This window comes from Hesperophylax consimilis, chromosome 16, assembly GCF_061612785.1.
Source record: "Hesperophylax consimilis isolate HC1 chromosome 16, BYU_Hcon_1.0, whole genome shotgun sequence".
In the NCBI taxonomy this organism is placed as follows: domain Eukaryota; kingdom Metazoa; phylum Arthropoda; class Insecta; order Trichoptera; family Limnephilidae; genus Hesperophylax; species Hesperophylax consimilis.
Window position 1 is genome coordinate 27,666,773 of NC_142851.1, and position 20,312 is coordinate 27,687,084.

General features: G+C 35.6%; 1 protein-coding gene and 1 long non-coding RNA gene across 2 annotated transcripts; one reads left to right on the forward strand and one right to left on the reverse strand.

Moving 5' to 3' along the window:
• Positions 1-546: 546 nt before the first annotated feature.
• LOC149416968 (uncharacterized) lies at positions 547-14,195 on the reverse strand. Its single transcript, XM_089641354.1, has 7 exons — positions 13,812-14,195; positions 13,351-13,655; positions 12,887-13,051; positions 6,981-7,235; positions 4,308-4,620; positions 2,157-2,410; positions 547-967 (listed from the first exon to the last, which is right to left on the reverse strand). The coding sequence occupies exons 1-7, from the start codon at positions 14,193-14,195 to the stop codon at positions 547-549; spliced, it is 2,097 nt and encodes a 698-aa protein (XP_089497480.1).
• A 706-nt stretch (positions 14,196-14,901) lies between these two features.
• Positions 14,902-20,121, forward strand: LOC149416969 (uncharacterized). Its single transcript, XR_016303395.1, has 3 exons — positions 14,902-15,095; positions 17,842-17,994; positions 19,118-20,121. It is a non-coding gene; the product is annotated as an uncharacterized LOC149416969 (long non-coding RNA).
• The last annotated feature ends 191 nt before the right edge of the window (positions 20,122-20,312 follow it).

The following is a 20,312-nucleotide window of genomic DNA, read 5'->3' on the forward strand; positions in this document are numbered from 1 at the left end:
ATACGAAATAAAGTGTATATTTATTTGCAACAAGTAGTGTAAGAGATAATAAATGTGTGAATCAAAATTAATAACTTACAACCTTATTAAAAATAATGAGTGTTTTATAATAATATAAGTTATCAAAACAAACAACGTAAGCATAATAATAAGCATCGATATAAATGTAACATAAACTTTTTGATTGATGATAAGAAAAAATCACATCTACAGAGTAAAATTTCAAAAGAGATTCCTAATAAAAATCAATAATTAATTTTAAATCTAAACACTGTCAAATATCTCGGTGACAAACACTCGTAAATGTCAAGCGCATGACACCTGTTTGATATGAGAAGAGGTTATAAAATTCAAAAGGCAACATTTCGGCAAAATACTAACTAATCAGATTCATTCCAGTATCATTGGACATTCTTCCAGTATTTTCCTCGAATCGTATTTCCAGCTCTGCGTTTAGAGGAGTCCTACTTATTTACTCTCATGTCAACGCAAGAAAAGACTTGGCTAGTAACATGATGTATAATCACAGCTGTCCAACATACATTTTTACTGTTCATCTTCTTCAATACCATAACCATTCTCTATGCTCTCTGGAACACCGTCAGAAGATTTAGAATCCTTCTCATCATCACTGTTTTTGTCAAATAAATCATCAATTTCATCTCTTATAGTCTCAGCAGTTTCGTTTATGGAAACCTTCCTTGAGCGGTTTGGCGAGGCAGTATTTGGCGTGAGTTCTCTATTGACCAAGGCACTTCTTGGCTTAGCTGATCTCTTATTATCTTCTTGAAAATAGTTGGTTTCCCTCGAAGATCCATTCCTTCGAGGGCCGTATGTCCGTTCAAACATCAGAGGCTGTCTGTGTACCCGTCCGTACATCAGTTCCATTTCGTGCAAAAACTGTTCTTGTAGAAGTCGCTCTTCGTCCTTTCTGGTCTGGAGTCTCATGGCCAAATCTCCAGAGTGACTGTAAACAAGCAAAAAAAAATATTTTTTTTATAATATTTTTTCGGTTCTCAAATTCAAACAACCCTCATTATAAACCGAAATTCCTCATAATGTAAGCGAAATCGCAAATAATCCAGTATTAAATTAATAATGAATTCAATGCGTTATCGGTCAGAAAACAGAATAGTCTATTTTAGATGTTATATTTATTTATTTTAGATGTTATATTCATTCTAGTGTGGGTACAGTAAAACCTTTATGGGTGTGGTGCAGGTAAAGTTTATCCGGTGAAAAAAACTTGTTTTTGGTTTCCTCTTTTCTTCTCAGAATTTGTATAGGACTCCAATAAACTTTGAAACCCTCTTTAAAATTTCAGGCCAAAATTGGATGAGAGCGTTCAACTCCAAAAAAAATTCCTTTGGCCATCGTACTAATGAGTTTTTCCGCCTTAATTACGCAATACATTTTTCTATTTATTTTATCTCAACCATGGATAGCATGAAAATCGATGTGGAATTGTCTTTTATACTTTTAAATGCGTTTCTAGAGCAAAGGTCCTCAACCTTGTTTTTCTCACCACACCTCAAAAAAATGTATTTCGGTCAACTATCTTAAAAGTGAAAGTAACTTATTACTTTTATTATTTTGGCGCTTTGGACCAAATATTAATTTCTCCAGTATTGTGCCAAGAATATTTCCTACACGAAAAAAAATAAGTTTCTCTAATTTATTAAGAATCTCTTCAAATTATCGATCCTCAAAAACGATAAATCCTAACGGATAAATCGACGATCCTTAACGGATAAATTAATAGATTTGCTGATCATTTTTTGGTAAAATACTAATATATTTGAATATTCTATGTCGGAATACGTGTTCATAAAAATCATGATGTTTTCAAATTTTATCATTATATATAATCAAGGCAAATGGAGGTGCGTGAACACGTGTTCCGATATATTAGTAATATACTAAAAGTTTTTTAGGAAACGGCCTGCAATCCCGTTTTTAGCGAGATTTCCAATAATTTGAAGAAATTCTTAATAAATTAGCAATACTAATCTTTTTCCGCGTAAGGCGTCCAAAATTTCCCTAAAACTACGAGTCGACGAATCTCCAATGATATTGTGGAGAACAACGACGATGTACGCAGTGATTCATATTTATAATCTAAGTATTCACTAAATGAGCATTTGATTTTGTGAAACCTGTACTTCAAAGTGTTCCAGGCTGGCTTCCTGCGCAGCACGCTGTCCCGCCACCTGACCTCGGTCTGGAAGCGTTCTTCCTCCAAGATCTTCATCACATCAGCCTCCATCTTCTTCTTGGTGGATTCTATCCTCAGCACGGCCGCCAGATTGGATCTGTTCACCGAGGGGACCTCGATGGCCGAACGAGAACGGTTGGTGTAACTTGGGGTCTGATTTCTGCCTTGGGAGCCGTACAGTTTTTTCAAAAGCTCCTGAAATTTATATCAGTTAAAAAAATAATAATTTTACAATCTCGACAAAGGGCAAAGTTTTGTAAGAAACTTGCCTATTTTTTTAATGTGACAAACTTGTATTTTGACACCTTAAAGGTGACCGTTAAAAACCGGTTAGCAGAAGAAGAGGACAACTATCATGTTGTTAAGCTTGTTAGCCTGTTACAATTTGATAGAATGTTGAAACGCTTCTAGAATCGGCGTAACGGGGACCTTTCAAGTGTTAAAATAAAAAAACTTAAATGGCTCTGAATGGCAATTTGATGACAAAAATAAATTTGATTTTTTGCGAAACAACTGAACCCAAGTTTGATTTTAATTTTTTTGTTATGAGGCTGCATGAATAACTTCCGTTTAAATAAATACGAGGCGTATCCAGAAAGTAAGTGTACTAAGGCTCTCACAACCGAATGAGTTTTATCTTCGACATGTTGGCAACACTTACGTGTAGCCTGACTCTTCCCCTCCGCAATGAGACAGGTTCAAGGTCAGTACGTTGAAAAGTGTCGGCGTGACAACACGTTTCGTAAAAAAATGTCAATCCAATCTCCCGCCAGGTGCGAAATACGCGGTGTCATCCGTTATCTCGTTTGGAAGGGAAAACCTCCGTTTGAGGTTTATAATTTGGTGAAAACTGCATATGGTGATAAAGCTATGAATTTCACGAGTATGTACAAGAGGTATTGCGAGTTTAAAAATGGTTCTCACCTCTTCACCCTCCGCCAAAAAGTTCAAAACCACAATTTCAGCCAAGAAAATTATTGCATCCCTGTTTTGGGACTGTCAAGGCATAATTTTGATTAAATATCTGCCTCAAGGGGTGACCATCAACTCTGCAAGATACTGTGAAACCCTAAAAAAATTGCGGAAGGCGATTCAAAACAAGAGGAGAGGCATGCTGACAAAGGGAGTCAGCCTGCTGCACGACCAATGCCAGACCACACACGGCCAACGCAACGAAGGAACTGCTTGCTTCGTTTAAATGGGATGTCCTTAACCACCCACGCATTCCCCTGACCTAGCACCTTCAGATTTTTATCTCTTTACCTCCATGAAGCTGTACATGGGTGAAAAAAGGTTTTCAACCGACGAGGAGGTAAAGGGGGAGGTGGAGAAGTGGACGAAGGGGTTGGCGGGAAACTACTTCGAGGAAGGCATCAAAAAGTTGATACCCCGCTTCACCACCTGCATTGAGAGGAATGGCGACTATGTCGAAAAATAGCTTACATATGTACTACGGTAACCATGTAATTTTTATGTTTCAATAAAAAAAATTGTAACCTACAAAAATTCAGTACACTTACTTTCTGGATACGCCTCGTATCTGTGATTCGAAATACTGTCACAGATATTTTATCTCTACTTGTGATAGTACTAGATTGTGGAGAATTCCTGTTTTTTAATGTTAACATATGGCTACTCTAAGGACGGGTTGTTTCACAGAATTTGAACAATTCACCAACTTCCAAAGTCGATTTTCAAGTTCTGTTAAAATATCATCATTAGACAATTGTTTCACAAAACTGAAACAATAACAGAATTCGAAAAGAACCTTCACAGAACGTGAAAATCAACATTGAAATGTGCAGAATTGTTCAAATTCTTTGAAACAACCCGTCTAAATGTCACTATTCCATGGATAATTCACAAAATAACACTTCATTCAAATTTATACAGGATTTCCAAAATTTTCAAAATAATACGTTACGGAAATACGATATATGTGTTTTAAATAACTACCAGGGCTAGACAAAGGTGTCAGAATTACAAATTCATATCAAACCCTAAAAAGCAGACGAGCTCAGTTTGGATTTTTGCTACTCCATTAAATACACTAATTTAAATTACGAAATAACATCTATTATTTATTGTGTACCCCTGTCAAATTTCTGTTGTTTTTTGTGGGTGATCCAATTCCTTCAGAAGAAACGAACTCGTGTTTCAAGTGTTCGTATTCCCGGTTGATTTTATTTTGTCTGGATGATCCTCCTCTTTTCTTCCTCTTCTTCTTCTTGGACTTGTCGCTGGTGCTGCTCTCGCTGGTGATGGTGTCACTCCTCTGGTCCATCTTCCTCGATAAATCGGGGGAGTTGCAGTACTCCTGGCTGCGCTTTTCTCGTTTGGCCATAGATGGAGGGAGAGAAGCGGCTTTGAGCATTTCCTCGGCGCGAATCCTGCGGTTAAGGGCTCTGGAATTAATAACACCAAAAACAAAGTGACTTCAAATTCATACATATACAAAACACAATATTAATAAAATTTTATTATTTATAAAGACGTGGAACAATCTGCAATCAACGTTTAAAAAAATGTTATGGCCAGTGGCGGTTTTCTCTAAAGTACGTTGTAGAGAGAACTCCCATAAAAAAATAAGGCAAACTTGCCTTTACTCATGCAGACTTCGGGGGTGGGGTGTTCTCTTTAAAAATAGTAAAAGGTTCTTAATATAATTGCGTTTATTTACGTTACAATAACAGGTCTGGCTAAACTACACTAAACTACACCCGAGGGTAGGTAAATCTCTGAGCCCCAGAGGCTTGCTGTCCGATAATATTGTCTCGCAAGTACCTGTTATACCCTAGCGACATCTGACGGACTCTGGCGTAGGCTTTATGTCTACCACCATCTATCGATCAACAACTCAACCGAATTACCATACATCACATTATAATAACTAAAAATATGTTTTAAAATTCCCCCGTGCAGTCAAATGGGAATAAAACGGGCAATCGGTACATGCAATACCAATACCAACCTAATTTAATTTTGTCAAATGTTTATTGCTTTCAATTTATCAAAAAAATGTACCGATTGAAATTAAGCTTTACGAAAAATTAAACTATGATTAAAATATAATATTCGATAGGGTTAAACGCAACGTACTTTATAATCTACGCGTTCAAAAACGGCGTTAATTATATTATTTTACTAAAATACACTTTTTATAATTTATAAAAATGAGACGAATTATTTTTTTGCGCCTGTACACACGCAATATAAATATAAATTTACTGTATTTTCGGTATAAAAACTCAATTTTTTCAAGAGATGCATCCAAATACAATATTGGATTTCATCACCTATACAATATGGTAAATTTATGCCTTTCTTGAAAGAATATAAAAACTCAATTCTTTCAAGAAAGGAATACAAATACCATGTTGTATGGGTGATGAAATCCAATATTGTATTTATAAATTTATAGTATTTTCGGTATAAAAATTCAATTCTTTCAAGAGATGCATGAAAATACAATATTGGATTTCATCACCTATACAATATGGTATTTGTATGCCTTTCTTGAAAGATTTGAAGTTTTATGCCGACAATACTATTTATTTATATTTATATTGGGCACAAACAAATAATTCGTCTTAATATTGTAAAGCATAACTTGCAAAAAGCGTATTTTAAAAAAATATTAAATTAACGCCATCTATGAACACATAGATTACAACGAACGTCGCGTTTAACCTTATTTATGTTTATTTATGTATTTGAGGAACATAAACAGTCTTAGTAATATAATATACATAAGAGAATAACAAAAAAACAGACCAATTATTAATGTTCACAGATATATATAGAAACATAAAACTAACCTGTAAACGATAAACCTATAATATGCCTACCATAAACGGCAATAAATAAAAGTGATTTTAACTATACTTAAATAGACTTGGGTTGGAACGGGAAAGGGGAGGAGAGGGATGAGGAAAAGTTGCCACGCAAGTAATATTAAAATATTAGGTACAATCAATTTAACAGTGGTTAATATGAGTTAGAATGTGATACAATGAAATTCTGTAGTGATAGTAACTAGCAGTGAATATGTCAGCACGGGTGTCTATATTTGCTAATTTATTATTATAGTAGTTACATGTCCTTTGCATAAATTCATGTTGGTTGGAATTGGTATTGTATAAATTATATCAATGTAGAAAAGGGTATTTTGTCTGCTGTATCGAATTGGCGCATGGAAATTTATTTTGTTCAGCAACTCCGGGCAGTCAACTTTAGAGTTAATAATTTTATACAAGAGCATCTGATCAGCGACAATTCTCCTGTTGAGTAGTTTCGTGATTCGAAAATGTTTCTCGATTTCGTCGTAAGAGTTGTATATGTTAAATGATTTAAAATTGACCTTAACTAGGTTGTCTCGACACTGGATATCCCTAGTGAGACAGACACTGTAAAAAAACAGGTGTGTACCCTACTTATATAGGTGCACCTAATACGTATTTAAATAAATGCGTATTAGCTCATTTATTAGGTACTTATATAGATGTACCTAATACGCATTTAACTAAATAGTACATGTTTTTTTACAGTATGTACCCTAATTATATAGATGTATTTAATACGTATTTAAATAAATTCGTCTAAAACAAGCCCTGGGGGAGCCTTAATAATAATTCATGCAGTGAGGCATTCCCCTGCACCGTAATTTGCCCTAGAGAAATGTTAAAAAATAGGACTACTTTAAAGCATCGATCTTTTTATTTGATAAATAATGTTGGTGTGCTTAAAGCAAAGTTTTCAAACCTACCTATAAAAGTCGTCTTCGCGCATCTTCTCATAGATATAGTTACTAAACAGGTTCTTTGGCACAGGTTTGGCTTTGAAGTGACTACTCCTGGCAGTGTCGGGAGGGGGCGCGGGCATGCTGAGCTGGGGGTTGGACCTGCACAGGCGGAAGTTGCTGAGGCCCCCCTTCAGGCCGTGCTCCTCTCTTTCGGTGAACTTGAAGGGGCGCATTTGGGCCTGCAACTCGGCCGTGGACTGGAGCTTTGATATGGATCGCCTAAAACACCAAAAAACTATTTAAATGAACTATGAAATTTATTTTGTAGAACTCTGCAACGTCCAAAAATCTAACAAATTTGGCACAGTCAATTTTAAATCATAAAATATCCCTAGAAAACAATAGGTTTTTTTTCCATTTTTATTTTATTTTACTGGAAAAACTAACAGTTTACAATATTTTATACGTGTGTATTACATTGAAGAATTAAAAAGGTGTTAAAATACGTATATATATACAAAATAGTTGAAAAAATAATATGTTTTCACCAATGTGTCTTAATAATTATTTGTGATTATAAGGAAAAAAGAGTTACAATAACTTATAGGAACGGAAATCTGGGGGGGAGGGAAAGAGGATGGATCTAGTATGTGTAATGTGTAGATTAATACGTGTTGTGTGAAGGTCTTTTTTTTCTAAAAGAAAGACAAACATTCCCGGGTTACGAAGAACCTGACAATATTTTTAAATCTCCTACTCCACCACAGTAACCAAAAATTTTTTGCTTGTGTTGTGATGGAGCGTGTTTAGCCAAGGAATTGAACACGCCTGGATGGGACCCAAACCCGATGTCGATGACCATTGTATTTATTTCATGTTTGAAGTTATGAAGTGCTGAGTTGAATAAATGAATACCTAATATGCATGTACCTGAAGTTATGAGGTGCTGAGTTGAATAAATGAATACCTAATATGCATGTACCTGAAGTTATGGGGTGCTGAGTTGAATAAATGAATACCTAATATTCATGTACCTGAAGTTATGGGGTGCTGAGTTGAATAAATGAATACCTAATATGCATGTACCTGAAGTTATGGGGTGCTGAGTTGAATAAATGAAAACCTAATATGCATGTACCTGAAGTTATGGGGTGCTGAGTTGAATAAATGAATACCTAATATGCATGTACCTGAAGTGATGAGGTGCTGAGTTGAATAAATGAATACCTAATATGCATGTACCTGAAGTTATGAGGTGCTGAGTTGAATAAATGAATACCTAATATGCATGTACCTGAAGTTATGAGGTGCTGAGTTGAATAAATGAATACCTAATATGCATGTACCTGAAGCGATGAGGTGCTGAGTTGAATAAATGAATACCTAATATTTATTTATTTATCTTATTGATACATGATTTAGAGTACGTGTGCTTTTTTGTGATATTTCACTATTTTATTTATTAATTTCTTACACAATTACAAATTAGGGTTTAATACTTTTAATGTTCATAAATGATATTGTAAATATATTTGATGAAGATATTAATGCGTTACTTTTCGCAGATGATTTAAAAATATTTAAAATAATCAAAAGCGCTGAAGATTGTATCTGTCTACAAAATAATTTGAACAGGTTAATTAATTGGTGTTCTCTTAACAAACTTCATCTGAACATAAATAAGTGTTATTCAATAATATTTTACAGAACAAATCAACCAATTATTCATTCATATAAACTCAATAACTCAATCCTTACTTCTGTCGAAGAAATTAATGACCTGGGGATAACTTTCGACTCTAAATTAAACTTTATATCGCATATAAATAATATTAATAATAAAGGAATGAAAATGCTAGGCTTCATTCTTCGAAATCCCAGAGGTTTCAAGAATATTTCAACATTAAAAATGTTGTATACATCCCTGGTTTGTAGTCAAGTCGAATATAACTCCTCGATCTGGTCCCCCCCACTACAAATTACATTCAGATTCAATCGAAAAAATTCAACATAAATCCTAAGACACATTAATTTTAAACTCGGTATTCCCATTGAAAATATAAACTATAATTACTTGATGAAAATCTAAATTTATTAAAACTCTCAGATCGAAGAATTATATCCGACTTAATATTTATGTTCAAAATTGTAAATGGTAGTATAGACAGTCCTGATTTAATTAACCTCATTGAATTTCATATACCCACGAGAGCTACTCGTTCTAAAATTTTGTTTAAATGCAACAATATCAGGACTGAGTATTCCAAACACTCGCTTGTATCTAGGTTGCATGAAGTTAGTAATAGATACGCAGATGTGGCAGATCTAAGGTAGGTACAAGAGGGCTATGCTATCAAATCTTTTCAATCAATATTAATTTAATCTAATTCTACCTTATCTGCACTATAGAAACTTATGTACTTGTAGCTCTTGTTTACTTACTTACATACTCTCTAATGTCATGTCACAATCAAATGCCACATATATTTGTAATTCTTTTTTAAAAATATTTCTACGATTTTAACTGTGACATGTTATCATTGTTTATGGTATATTTATACCGTTGATATTAAATAAATACATATAAGAAATTAAGTTATATAATTTTTCTACAAAAGATTGTTTTCAAGTATTTATACTTAAAAAAATAAATTTCAAGAAATGTGGAATTTCCAAAAAAATCCCAGGCAGTGGTGAAAGTTCTCGTCAATGTGGAGAGACTCTTTCAAGAATCAGAAGAATTTCCCTTCTGAATCTCTCCTCACTGACGCCAAATATATCAATCTCGGAGGAGATTTGGTTCAGGAGCAATATACTCCTAAAAAAAGAACCATTGGCAGGTTAGTTCTGCAGGCAGGAAGATAAAATAATCTATGATGACGTTGTCTAAGATAGTCATCTGGAACATAGAGACTCACGCGCTCCAAAATGGATGAGTTCTCAATATAGCCTCGCAGCAGTCTGAATAAGTGGGTAGCGGCATACCCCTCCCTTCTGAGCTGCAGGGAGTGAAGTCCCAGCATGCCCAGAAGAAAGTTCGTCGGGTAGAGCCATGGATAGTGGCCGTACTCCCTCATGTAGAGAAATCTTAGAAACTTTTTTTGAACCCTCTCCAACATGAGGTAGCACCCCACCTCATGAGGATTCCAGATAAGCGAACCACTCTCCAGCCTACTGCGGACCAGGGAGAAGTATAAAATCTTCAGAGCACGGGTATCCCAAAAAACTCTGACGGTTCGGAGTACAAACCCTAACATTTTTAAGGCCGACTGGCACACCCCTTCGATATGAGGACGAAATGTCAACTTATTCTCATACATAATCCCAAGATCCTTTATGTTTGAAACTCGTTTGAGATTATGACCGAGCATAGTTTACCTGTGGTATGTGAGACTAAATGCTCTGGTGAAAGTCAGAACTACGCATTTCATGACATTGAAATGAAGCTTGTTTCGTTGACTCCATTCTGAAATGTTATCAACATCAGCTTGAAGGTGCAGGCAGTCCACAATATTTCTTATTAGAAGAAATAATTTTACATCGTCAGCAAACAGCAGAAAGCGAGAAAAACGAATGACTCCAGCAATGTCATTAATGAAGATGGAAAAAAGAAGAGGCCCTAAGATCGATCCTTGGGGAACCCCAGAAAAAACAAGAAATTCGGCAGATTGGAAGATTCCGTGAGTGACAAATTGTTTTCTGTTCTTGAGGTAACTTTTAAACAACTCTTACATCACAGTATCAAAAGCTTTGGGGAATCGTTGTACGAACAGTCTACTTGGTATCCTCTGTCTAGGGACCTAGCAACATAGTCGGTGAAAACCATCAGATTGGTTTCCGTGGAGCTTCCTTTCCTGAAACCATGCTGTTCGGGGATAATGTATGCGTCTATCTGAGGCATAATGAATTTATGAATTAATTTTTCAAATAGTTTAGCAGGAGCTGATAGTATAGCAACTGGTCTATAGTTTTCGATTAACTTTTTCGAACCATTCTTAAAAATAGGACATATTTTTGAATTTTTCCATACTTAGGGAAAAGTGGCAGTACTTATAGCTAAGTTAAAGATAAGACATAGTGGTGTTTTTAGGAACTCGGCACACCCTTTAATAAAAAATACAGGAACGAAGTCTGGTACGATAGAGTGTGAATTCTTAATGAGTCTTATGGCACTCATAACGTCAGATTCCGTAAGTAAACCTAAATCGACGTTTGAAGCTCCTCTGGTATTAAATGTGGCCGTATTATTAATGTCTAGAAGTGGAGGGTCTTTATTGTAGACCGATTGAAAATGATCAGCAAATGCGTTAGCCACACCCAAGCCACGAAATTCCTGATTACCTTTCATCATGGTGTCTTCGAGACCACCATCCTTCCGAAGAGATTTCATGTAGTGCCAAAACATCTTGGGATCATGCATGATGTTTTCCTCAATTTCAGACACGTAGGCTCGATAGGCCACTCGAATCTCGCGCCTAACTAACGCTCGGTAAAAACTAAACAGATCGTATTCACTCTGAAGGCGTTCAGCTTTCCAGCGCTTATGATGGGCGTGTTTGATCTCTATATTCGAGATGACTTCTCTCGAGAACCACTTCGGATACTTGCGACCACCACAGCCTGCACGTTTTTTGGGAAAACAAGAATCAAATACGTCATAAATACATCTGTAAAAATATTGCGCCGTCTCATCTACTGTACAGAAAGTGCTGAGGTTTTGCCAGTCCATCCGGCTCATTGATCCATACAAGTTGATGAAATTACCCTTGTTGAAATTCCATCCCCTTGAGATTTCACGTTCAAGGGTCGGGACTCTATTACTTTTAGAAGGTTTTCTCATCAAGCTGCACTGAAATTCAATAGCCGGATGAAAGCTGTCCTCAGGTACAAGTGGAAATTCACAGCGTCTCATGACCCTGTGTTATGGCGTACCTGAATTATATTCATGTACCTTAAGTTATGAGGTGCTGAGTTGAATAAATGAATACCTAATATGCATTTACCTGAAGGATTTTAACGAGCAAATCCTGAGCATATTTCGAATGCAAAATTTAGATGTCCGATGATATTGAAAAAAAAATAATATCTTTCCATCACACGTCGCCACTGGTTACAGCCTAGCGGGTCACGTGATATGCACTCCGTCTCGTTCCAGCAGCACTGTACAGACGATATGCTTCTATCGATTAGTGGCAACGACCGATAATAAAGAGCCTTGTACTTTGCACCTTCTCCAAAATTAACGTTTTTTAGTATTATCCCTGCGAGAAAGAAAAGTGCCGAAATAAGCAAAATTAAGGTCTCCGTATATTTTGAACATCTATCTCGTTGAACAATTACATTATTTAACAATAATATTTATGGCATCTTGTCTTTTTGACAGTTAAATGGATATAATATTACATCTAAACCCATGATTGGCGATGACGGCATTTTGACAGTTAAATTGATATTATATTAGATCTAAACCCATAATTGGCGATGACGGCATTTTGACAGTAAAATAGTTGGGTTGGCCCAGTATTTGCAGAAACTACAAGTTGTGAGAAATTCATTAAGCCAGACATCACCGTTTAAGAGTTTTAGCTGCTTCAGAATGCTTTATCTTTATGACATTCGATGGCAATGAATGGATTTTTTAAAATTAAAACAGATTACAAGTTATAAATGCGAAGTTAACTTGACTAAAAATAACTTTGTGCAAATGAACCAAAAAACCCTGATAAAAAATAAAAAAATTATTGTGAGAGAAAAAAAAAAGCCTTATTAAATATTACCTAATTTAATTATGTTTACATTGCATAAAGCCAGTGCGTTTTAAAAACAATGATTAAAACTAATTAAATTTTAATAAAAGCAACTAACGATCCAAAAATAAAGTGTGATAAAGTGCAAGACGTTGGCCAAATCAATTATCTTCGGAATTAAACCTCAATTCTTGGTCTTCCATTATTTTATCGAAAAGCGGAATCCTCGACTCGATGGGCACTGGGTTGGCTCTGAATTGTTTATTTTCACTCTTATCATGTAGAACTTTGTACTCCAATTCCTTTGAATAGTCTCTCAGCTGGTTCAGCATCTGTTTTTCCTCGTCTCTGCAAAATATGCACAATGTACCATTTTTCATTTTCATTAAGTTATTTCGCGGTCAATGAAATAAAATACATAGTTGGTAGGTAGTTATTCAAAAATTCTTATGCAAAAAATATGGATAATCGCAAAGTATTAGTTTAATTTAGAGAAGGTAAACTGAATCAATTCAACCCAAATACAACATTCTTCATCGAAGATTATAAAACAACATTGTACGAAAATGTCAATATTCCAACTTAAAATGTCAATATGCAAACAAAAGCAAATGTAACAAAGACAATATCATAAATTCTCTAATTACCTTTCTGTCATTTTAAATCGGCGTGGTGATGTGATATTATTAGTTGCCAAATTATACTTGGGCGACTTCTTTACAGGACTTGTCGGAACACTGAAGGACTTTTTTGACAGTGTATCCTCAACCTTTCTGTATTTTTGAAAAGGAATATTAGTATCGTCTCTGTAAACGTAAGCGGTTTTACTCTCATCGTCCCAAATGCCAGAAAAATCAGAGTTTTTCCCCTGCCCAACTTTACTTTCGCCATGATTTAATTCAATGTTGTATCTAGGATTTAAATACTTATTATCCAAGTCCTCGTTAGAAAGCTTAAAATTGAATGAATCATTGTGTTGAAAATCACTATCGTCTTTTCCATAATATCCTCTATACTCATTTACACTGCTGCGTGTTTTACTTGAGCAATTTCGTCGTAAATGGTCATTGAAATCAGATTTTTCTTGTTTTGAAGTACTTGGTCTTACTGGTGTGCATTGACGGTTAACATAACCACTTTTTGCTTCAAACTCTTGATCTTGCGACCACTTTTCCTGAACAGGTTTTCCACATTTCAATAAAAGTTCGTTCTTGTTTTCTCTGAGACATTCAAGCTTCAAATAAAATTCTTGATTCGAAAGATGGGTCACGTCTTTGTAGTCGGGGATACTTTTGTAAAACTCGCGAAACGAAATTTGGTTCTTGATTTCATCGTTTTCGATGTCACTTGAGATGAAATCTCTTTTCTTTTGTCGATTAGACGGCAGATTCAAAGATATCCTCTCATATTTGGCCGAGGGTAATCTGCTCGAAGGATTCAATGGCACTTTCAAACAAGAGTTTTTAAATACTGTATTGGTATGTAAGCCCATTTTATTGGGGTGTCTTACTTACCTTCGAAAATCATCTTCCGTCCAACTGAAGTAAATATTAATTTCAAATGGCGGTGGAAAACTGTTGTTTGGTTTCTTTGTTACCATAGAAACCGAGTTAAACATTGATTTGCTCCAATTCTGAAAAATCGATTTGTAAGTACTTATACAACGAATGTGTTTATACTTTTTATTACATATTTAATTACTCGAACTTCAGAGAACAATCAATATTTGGCCAAATCGTAATGAATACCCCAACCTGCTATATGCGTGTTTGAATTTATTCATACGTATTTCCAATGTATGAATTAGGTACTTTAATGAACTACTGATTCAATATGGTCTTGCACAAGGGTGATAATAAGAGTAATTTTTACGTTTAGTAATAGATTTCTTTTATATTTTATTTGACAGTTTTCAACGAAATGTCTTCTCTGATTCATGTTGGAATCAATTAAGAAAAAATCATTTTAATTCAGAAAGAATCAATTTAAAAGCCAAAATGTTTGTTTGGGACACTGGGGGCGACTAGGCATTACTTGTGGAGCGTTTGTGAAGTGTTGTTATTCGTTACCTGCCAAGTACCTATCTAAAAGGAGGTGATTATCTTTTATATCTGTTTTGTTTTATATTGTTGGCTTCACCCGCTGTCAGAATAAAGGGAGTTTTTCCATGGTTTTCAATTTGAAACGAAAACAAATGACAGCTGTCGGCAAAATGATCGGAACTATCGGAAGCCTTTTATATTTGCGTTCCTTATGTCGGAATTGCTTGAAAATTAACCATATTCCCAAGAAGTAATCTCTTCGTCGCAAAATTTCGATGTTGACAAAGGAAATCAGTATGATATCATCGCTGGCGGTGGGATGGTGGGATGCACCCTGGCTTGCACACCAGGTTAGATATTTGAATAAATTTATTGATTTCACATCGATACACGTATTATATGTAAACTCCAACGGCTGGGAGGGCTTTGAAGCAGAGAATGGACGGTTATCTCGAGAGTATTTCCTCCTGGGGTAAAAATAATCTCGTCGAATTTAATGTTTCAAAGACCCAATCCTGTCTGATTACGTCTAAAAGGGATCCAAATGATAATCTAGTCTCCTTCAACGGAAGCAATCTTCCGAACAGGCCTTCCATTGATATGCTTGGTGTAACTATAAGTGACCAGCTCAGGTACGGGGGCTCCATCGAAGCCAGAGTAAAGTTGGCCTCTCAGAAGCTGGTACAGAAGTACAGGGCCCGCAGATACTTTAATAGTACACAACTGCTGACAAATCGCAAGTGCGCCCCACTGTCGAATTTGGCAGCCATCTCTGGTCCGGAGCCCCTAAATACCTGAAAAAAACCCTTGACTCTGTGCAAAAACGGGCGGTCCGTTTGATAGATTCCCCAATCTCAACAAACGGACTGCAATCTTTAGAGCACAGGCGTCAGGTAGGTATGCTGTCCTTGTTCTATTAGTATTACAATGGAAGATGCTCTGAGGAACTAGCATCATTGATCCCTTCGGCACCGGTGCGTAGTCGGGATACACGCCAAACGCGCGCCCAACATTTGTACATGGTTGACATTTGTCACATGAGAACGGGTCGCTTCTACGATTCGTTCTTAAGTTCAACAGCTCGGCTGTGGAACGAACTGCCGGCCTCTGTGTTTCCTCCCTCCTACAACATGGGACTCTTCAAGACCCATGTTCACTCCTTCCTCTCCACAAAAAGACCCTCCACACAGCATCCCCAAAGATGACATAGGCCCTGAGGGAAATTATTTTCTTCAGGGCCTCCTGTGTGGAGTTAATATAAAAAAAAAATTTAAAAATATATTATACAGGGTGTCCGGAAACTCGTAGTACAAGCGGGAAACTGGTGAATCTACATCACATTTGGAGTCGATTTTGTAGTATATTTTTTTTTATTTGAGCTTTCGTTATCGAGTAAATCGAGTAAATCGAGTTTCAAGTTGATTTTTTTTTTTTTTTTTAATCAAATTCTTATAAATTATTACTGAAGATCAAAGTACCCAACTAATTAAAACTATTTGAAAGTAAAACAAATGAAGAAACTCGGATTTGAAGCATTATTTTGAAATCACCCTTCATTTAACCCGGTGTAATCATAAAATATTTCTGCTCTGCAGGGTTAAGACATCTGTTATTCAACCCTAAACACCAGAAAAAACTTTAACCCTAAAATAGCCGAAAAATATTTTTTTTTGGTTTTTTTTTTTTTTTTTTGAAAATGCTCAAATCAAAAAACTTTATGTTTTTTTGGGTTCCCCATGTGGTGTAGATTCTCCAGTTTCCCGCTTGTACTACGAGTTTCCGGACACCGTGTATAACGAGGTATACATCAAAAGCAATTTCGGTGATTATTTCCCTAACCGCCGCACTTTTAGGCACACATTTTGGAAATTACACTTTGTTTGGACAATTACTACAAGAAATAACTATTAACATGCACAAAATAGATTCTTAAGTGATTTATGCGTATTTAGATTGAAACGAAACTTTCGCAAGTGTCACTGCATAGGAAGAAATTAAAAAATGGCGGAAAAGTCATTTTATAAGGTAAATTTAGAACTTTAAATAAAAATGTAATTATAATGCATCTTTAAGCATCTATCCGACGTAAATCGTTGTTTCTTGTAGTAATTAAGTTGAAACAATGTGTAATTTCCATAATCTGTGCCTATTAAAAGTGCAGCGGTGAAGGAAATATTCACCACAATTTCATCCTCAGACATTTATCTATCGGACTAACTCGACTGTTGAAATACTTCAGTCACACGGGGCTTATCAATAAATAATATTTTTTAAAAGGTTAATTGTCAAAGTTAGATATTGACTCATTGTAATTTTTCTTAGAGTATGGTCATAACTTTGCCTACCAAAAATCACCTTCCAGTTTATATTTAAATTATATTTTTATCCCTTTACAACCAGCTTCATAAGATTGTGAGTTTGTCTTGAACCGGTGTCGAACGAACATGCTGGAGCTACTACTGCTTTTGTAGTAGTAAGATAATATTGAGAAGTAAGTATTTCAGTTTTCGGAAATTGTAAAAAATGCATTTTTGTAGCTATTTCGTAAAAAAACGGATGATTTTACTTACTTATTTTAGTACCCTAACTAACGTATTTTAGGATCATATTTTTGGTTAAATAAAAGAAAAAAAACTAACCTAATAATAACAATAGCTGCCAAGTGAACAATCGGTTTTAATTTTAACGAAATAACTATCAAAACTTTTCTCCACACCATATTTTGACGTAATAATATTAAAATAGTTGTTTTAGGCTCATTTTTATTTATACTCTAACTAAACCCAAACTGAGAACCTCAGAACCTATTATAAGTTCATATTTTGGGTTAAATAAAAGAAGAAATAACGAACCTTAAAACTTTCCAATTATTGATGCAATGGCTGCCAAGTGAACAATCGATTTAAATTTTGACAAAATAATTATTAAAATGCATAATTTTCTATTTCAAAATGTTTGTATGTTAGTAAAACTTCTGGGATATCCACCTATAGGAATGCCGATAAATCACATATGCGACAGCCATGTTGATCAGGTATTTCATAGATTCTTCTGTTATAAATATGTAGTTCTAACCTCAAAACCCATTTCTTCCAGCCAAGAATCTGAAGCTAGCGTCCCAGCGGATCCTCCTCCTGGAAGTCGAACCGGGTCACGGCGCTCAACCACAGCACAAAGAAGTTGATGACTTCTATCGGAGTGTGGAAGCACATTGAGCAGATGAGGTGTCAGGCTGTTAAAAATAAGCAGGTAGGTTTTCCATATTGTCGATAAAACCAGTCATATGAAAATAGCTTAACTAACTAACTAACCGACATACCTTTTCCCCTCAGGAGTAGATGTAGAGGATAGACACCCACACAACTCAGTCTTGTCACACACTTCTTGCTTATACCATATTGTAATATGGATTGGGCAAGAGAAAAATATATTATTTTAATTATACTGGATGATAGGATGGTTCTTAATCGAATGAAAATGTGTATTAGTTTTCTTACTCTAGTTATAGTATTTTTGATTTGCTTGCTCCATTTTAATTGACCGTCAACTATAACACCATATATTCTTTTGTTATTCTGACTCTTGACATAACCCGACTAAAGTATTTGATTTACTTGATCGTGCCATGCCTAAGGCATCTCTCACTTCTTCGCCTCTCATTAAGCCTCCCTTTCTTAATCTTATCCGCTATGCTTACATCATTCTTGCATTCTTTCCGGATCTCCACATTATTAACACGGTCATAATGTATATTGTATGGTTTTACCACACACACGCCTCAGGAATTCCACAGCGTTCAGTCTACGTTCATCCTTCCTTCGCCAGTTCCGAACCTCACTGCCAAAAGGGTTGGTATCACCACTCCATTGTGAACTGCTAGCTTCGCTTCTTTGGACAATTTTTTTATTAGCGCCGACTTAACAACCATGAAACCTTTCCTTTTTCACATAGTGTTGAGTACCTCATACTGGAAGCACTACAAATGTCCCATAAAAATATGCAAAATATCCCGCCACCTCACTAAATGTATTTGTCCCACCTTTTTGTATTACTACAAATGAGGTGGTTGGTGTATTGGCACTACATTTCGTGCGTGGGACATTTTTGTACCAAAGCAGTGAGGTGGTTGGTGTGTTGGCACTACATCACTACATTTCATGTATGCTACATTTTTGTACCAGAACCGTGAGGTGTAAGTTGGCGAGGTGGTTGGTGTATTGGCACTACATCAATACATTTCGAGTACGGGACATTTTTGTATATATTACTGCTGTAGTGCTAAAGTACCTAACCTAAACAATACAAATCCACAGTACCCCCTTATAATATGATAATTAAGTTAATAAATAATTCACGAAAATCCTTCTTCCAGGTATGGGACGCCAGCTCAGATGCCATGATAACCTTCGACCACGACAACGTTCAAAGCAATGTAGCCTTCATCGTAGAAAATGATGTACTCCTGCATGCTGTCAACACTGAGATTTCATCGCCTGATGTTTCCAATGAAGTCAACATCGTCTACAGTGCCAAAATAGCTGATTATAACCTTGCCAATAGTGATAGAGAAAAGGCTATCGTTAAAATGGAGAATGGAGATGCGTACTCATGCAGACTTTTGGTAAGAGTTTTTACTCAATTTCATTTTGCAATCTTGTTGCTGATAATTAGAGGAGGAGGGGATGGCCCAAAGGATGTATTATGTAAGACATTTTGGTGTCTGAGGAATATTTTTAAGTGGTCGGGTGTTCAAGGTGTTGAGGAGTTATTCCGGCTGTCTAAACACAGAGAATTTTGGTCGAATGATCGCTAATTCTTTATCGACAACACGTTTGGTGTCTGAGGAATATTCCTAACTGGTTGGATGTTCAAATTGTGGAGTTATTCCAGTTGTCTGAACAAAAAGGAGACGTTCTGTTGGATGGTCGCAAATACTTTATCCAACAGTTTTGCTAGGACATTTTGGTATCAGAGGAATTTGTCTATGTGGTCGGGTGTTTGGTGTGGAGGAGTTATTCCGGCTAACTGAACACAGAGCAAAGTTTGGTCAGATGATCGCCAATACTTTATCCGAAAAATTTGATGCTCTCCAGGAAACAAGTAAAATGTTTAGATATATGGAATTTTCTTTGTATAATTATAAGTATATTGATTGATTTGTCAAAATACCTCACAATTGTCATTGTGTTTAAGATTATTTAACAGAATAGGGCGCCATAAGAAAAATATTTTTCTTGTTTAGTTTATGGGAACTAGATGTAATCGCATTGTAACTTATTTGTGTATTTTGTAAGGAATCCGGCTTAAAGCAGTAAATTCAACATAAATGAACACTCTTCTTCATAAACTGTTTAAACATGACACAGTAATCTGTTAACCGCCGGTTTACGAAAAAAAGTTAACGAAACGCGGTTAACGAAAAAATCTGCAAAGATTAAACTAATGAAATTCGTACAAAACAACATTTTATGCCTCTTTTTAAAAACTATAATATCATCATGGCTACTTTAAATTAATTAATTGATTGCGGACAAATAAAATAACAAATTTTTATATAAAATCGTTTT

What these genes read in the sequence shown, in the direction of transcription:
- LOC149416968 (XM_089641354.1), bottom strand. Translation starts at nt 14,195, where the DNA reads ATGGGCTTACATACCAATACAGTATTTAAAAACTCTTGTTTGAAAGTG. An exon ending in CGATTTAAAATGACAGAAAG is followed by an intron (nt 13,052 to 13,350) that starts GTAATTAGAGAA and finishes CATATTTTGCAG; the next exon opens with AGACGAGGAAAAACAGATGC. An exon ending in ACAACAGAAATTTGACAGGG is followed by an intron (nt 2,411 to 4,307) that starts GTACACAATAAA and finishes TATAAATTTCAG; the next exon opens with GAGCTTTTGAAAAAACTGTA.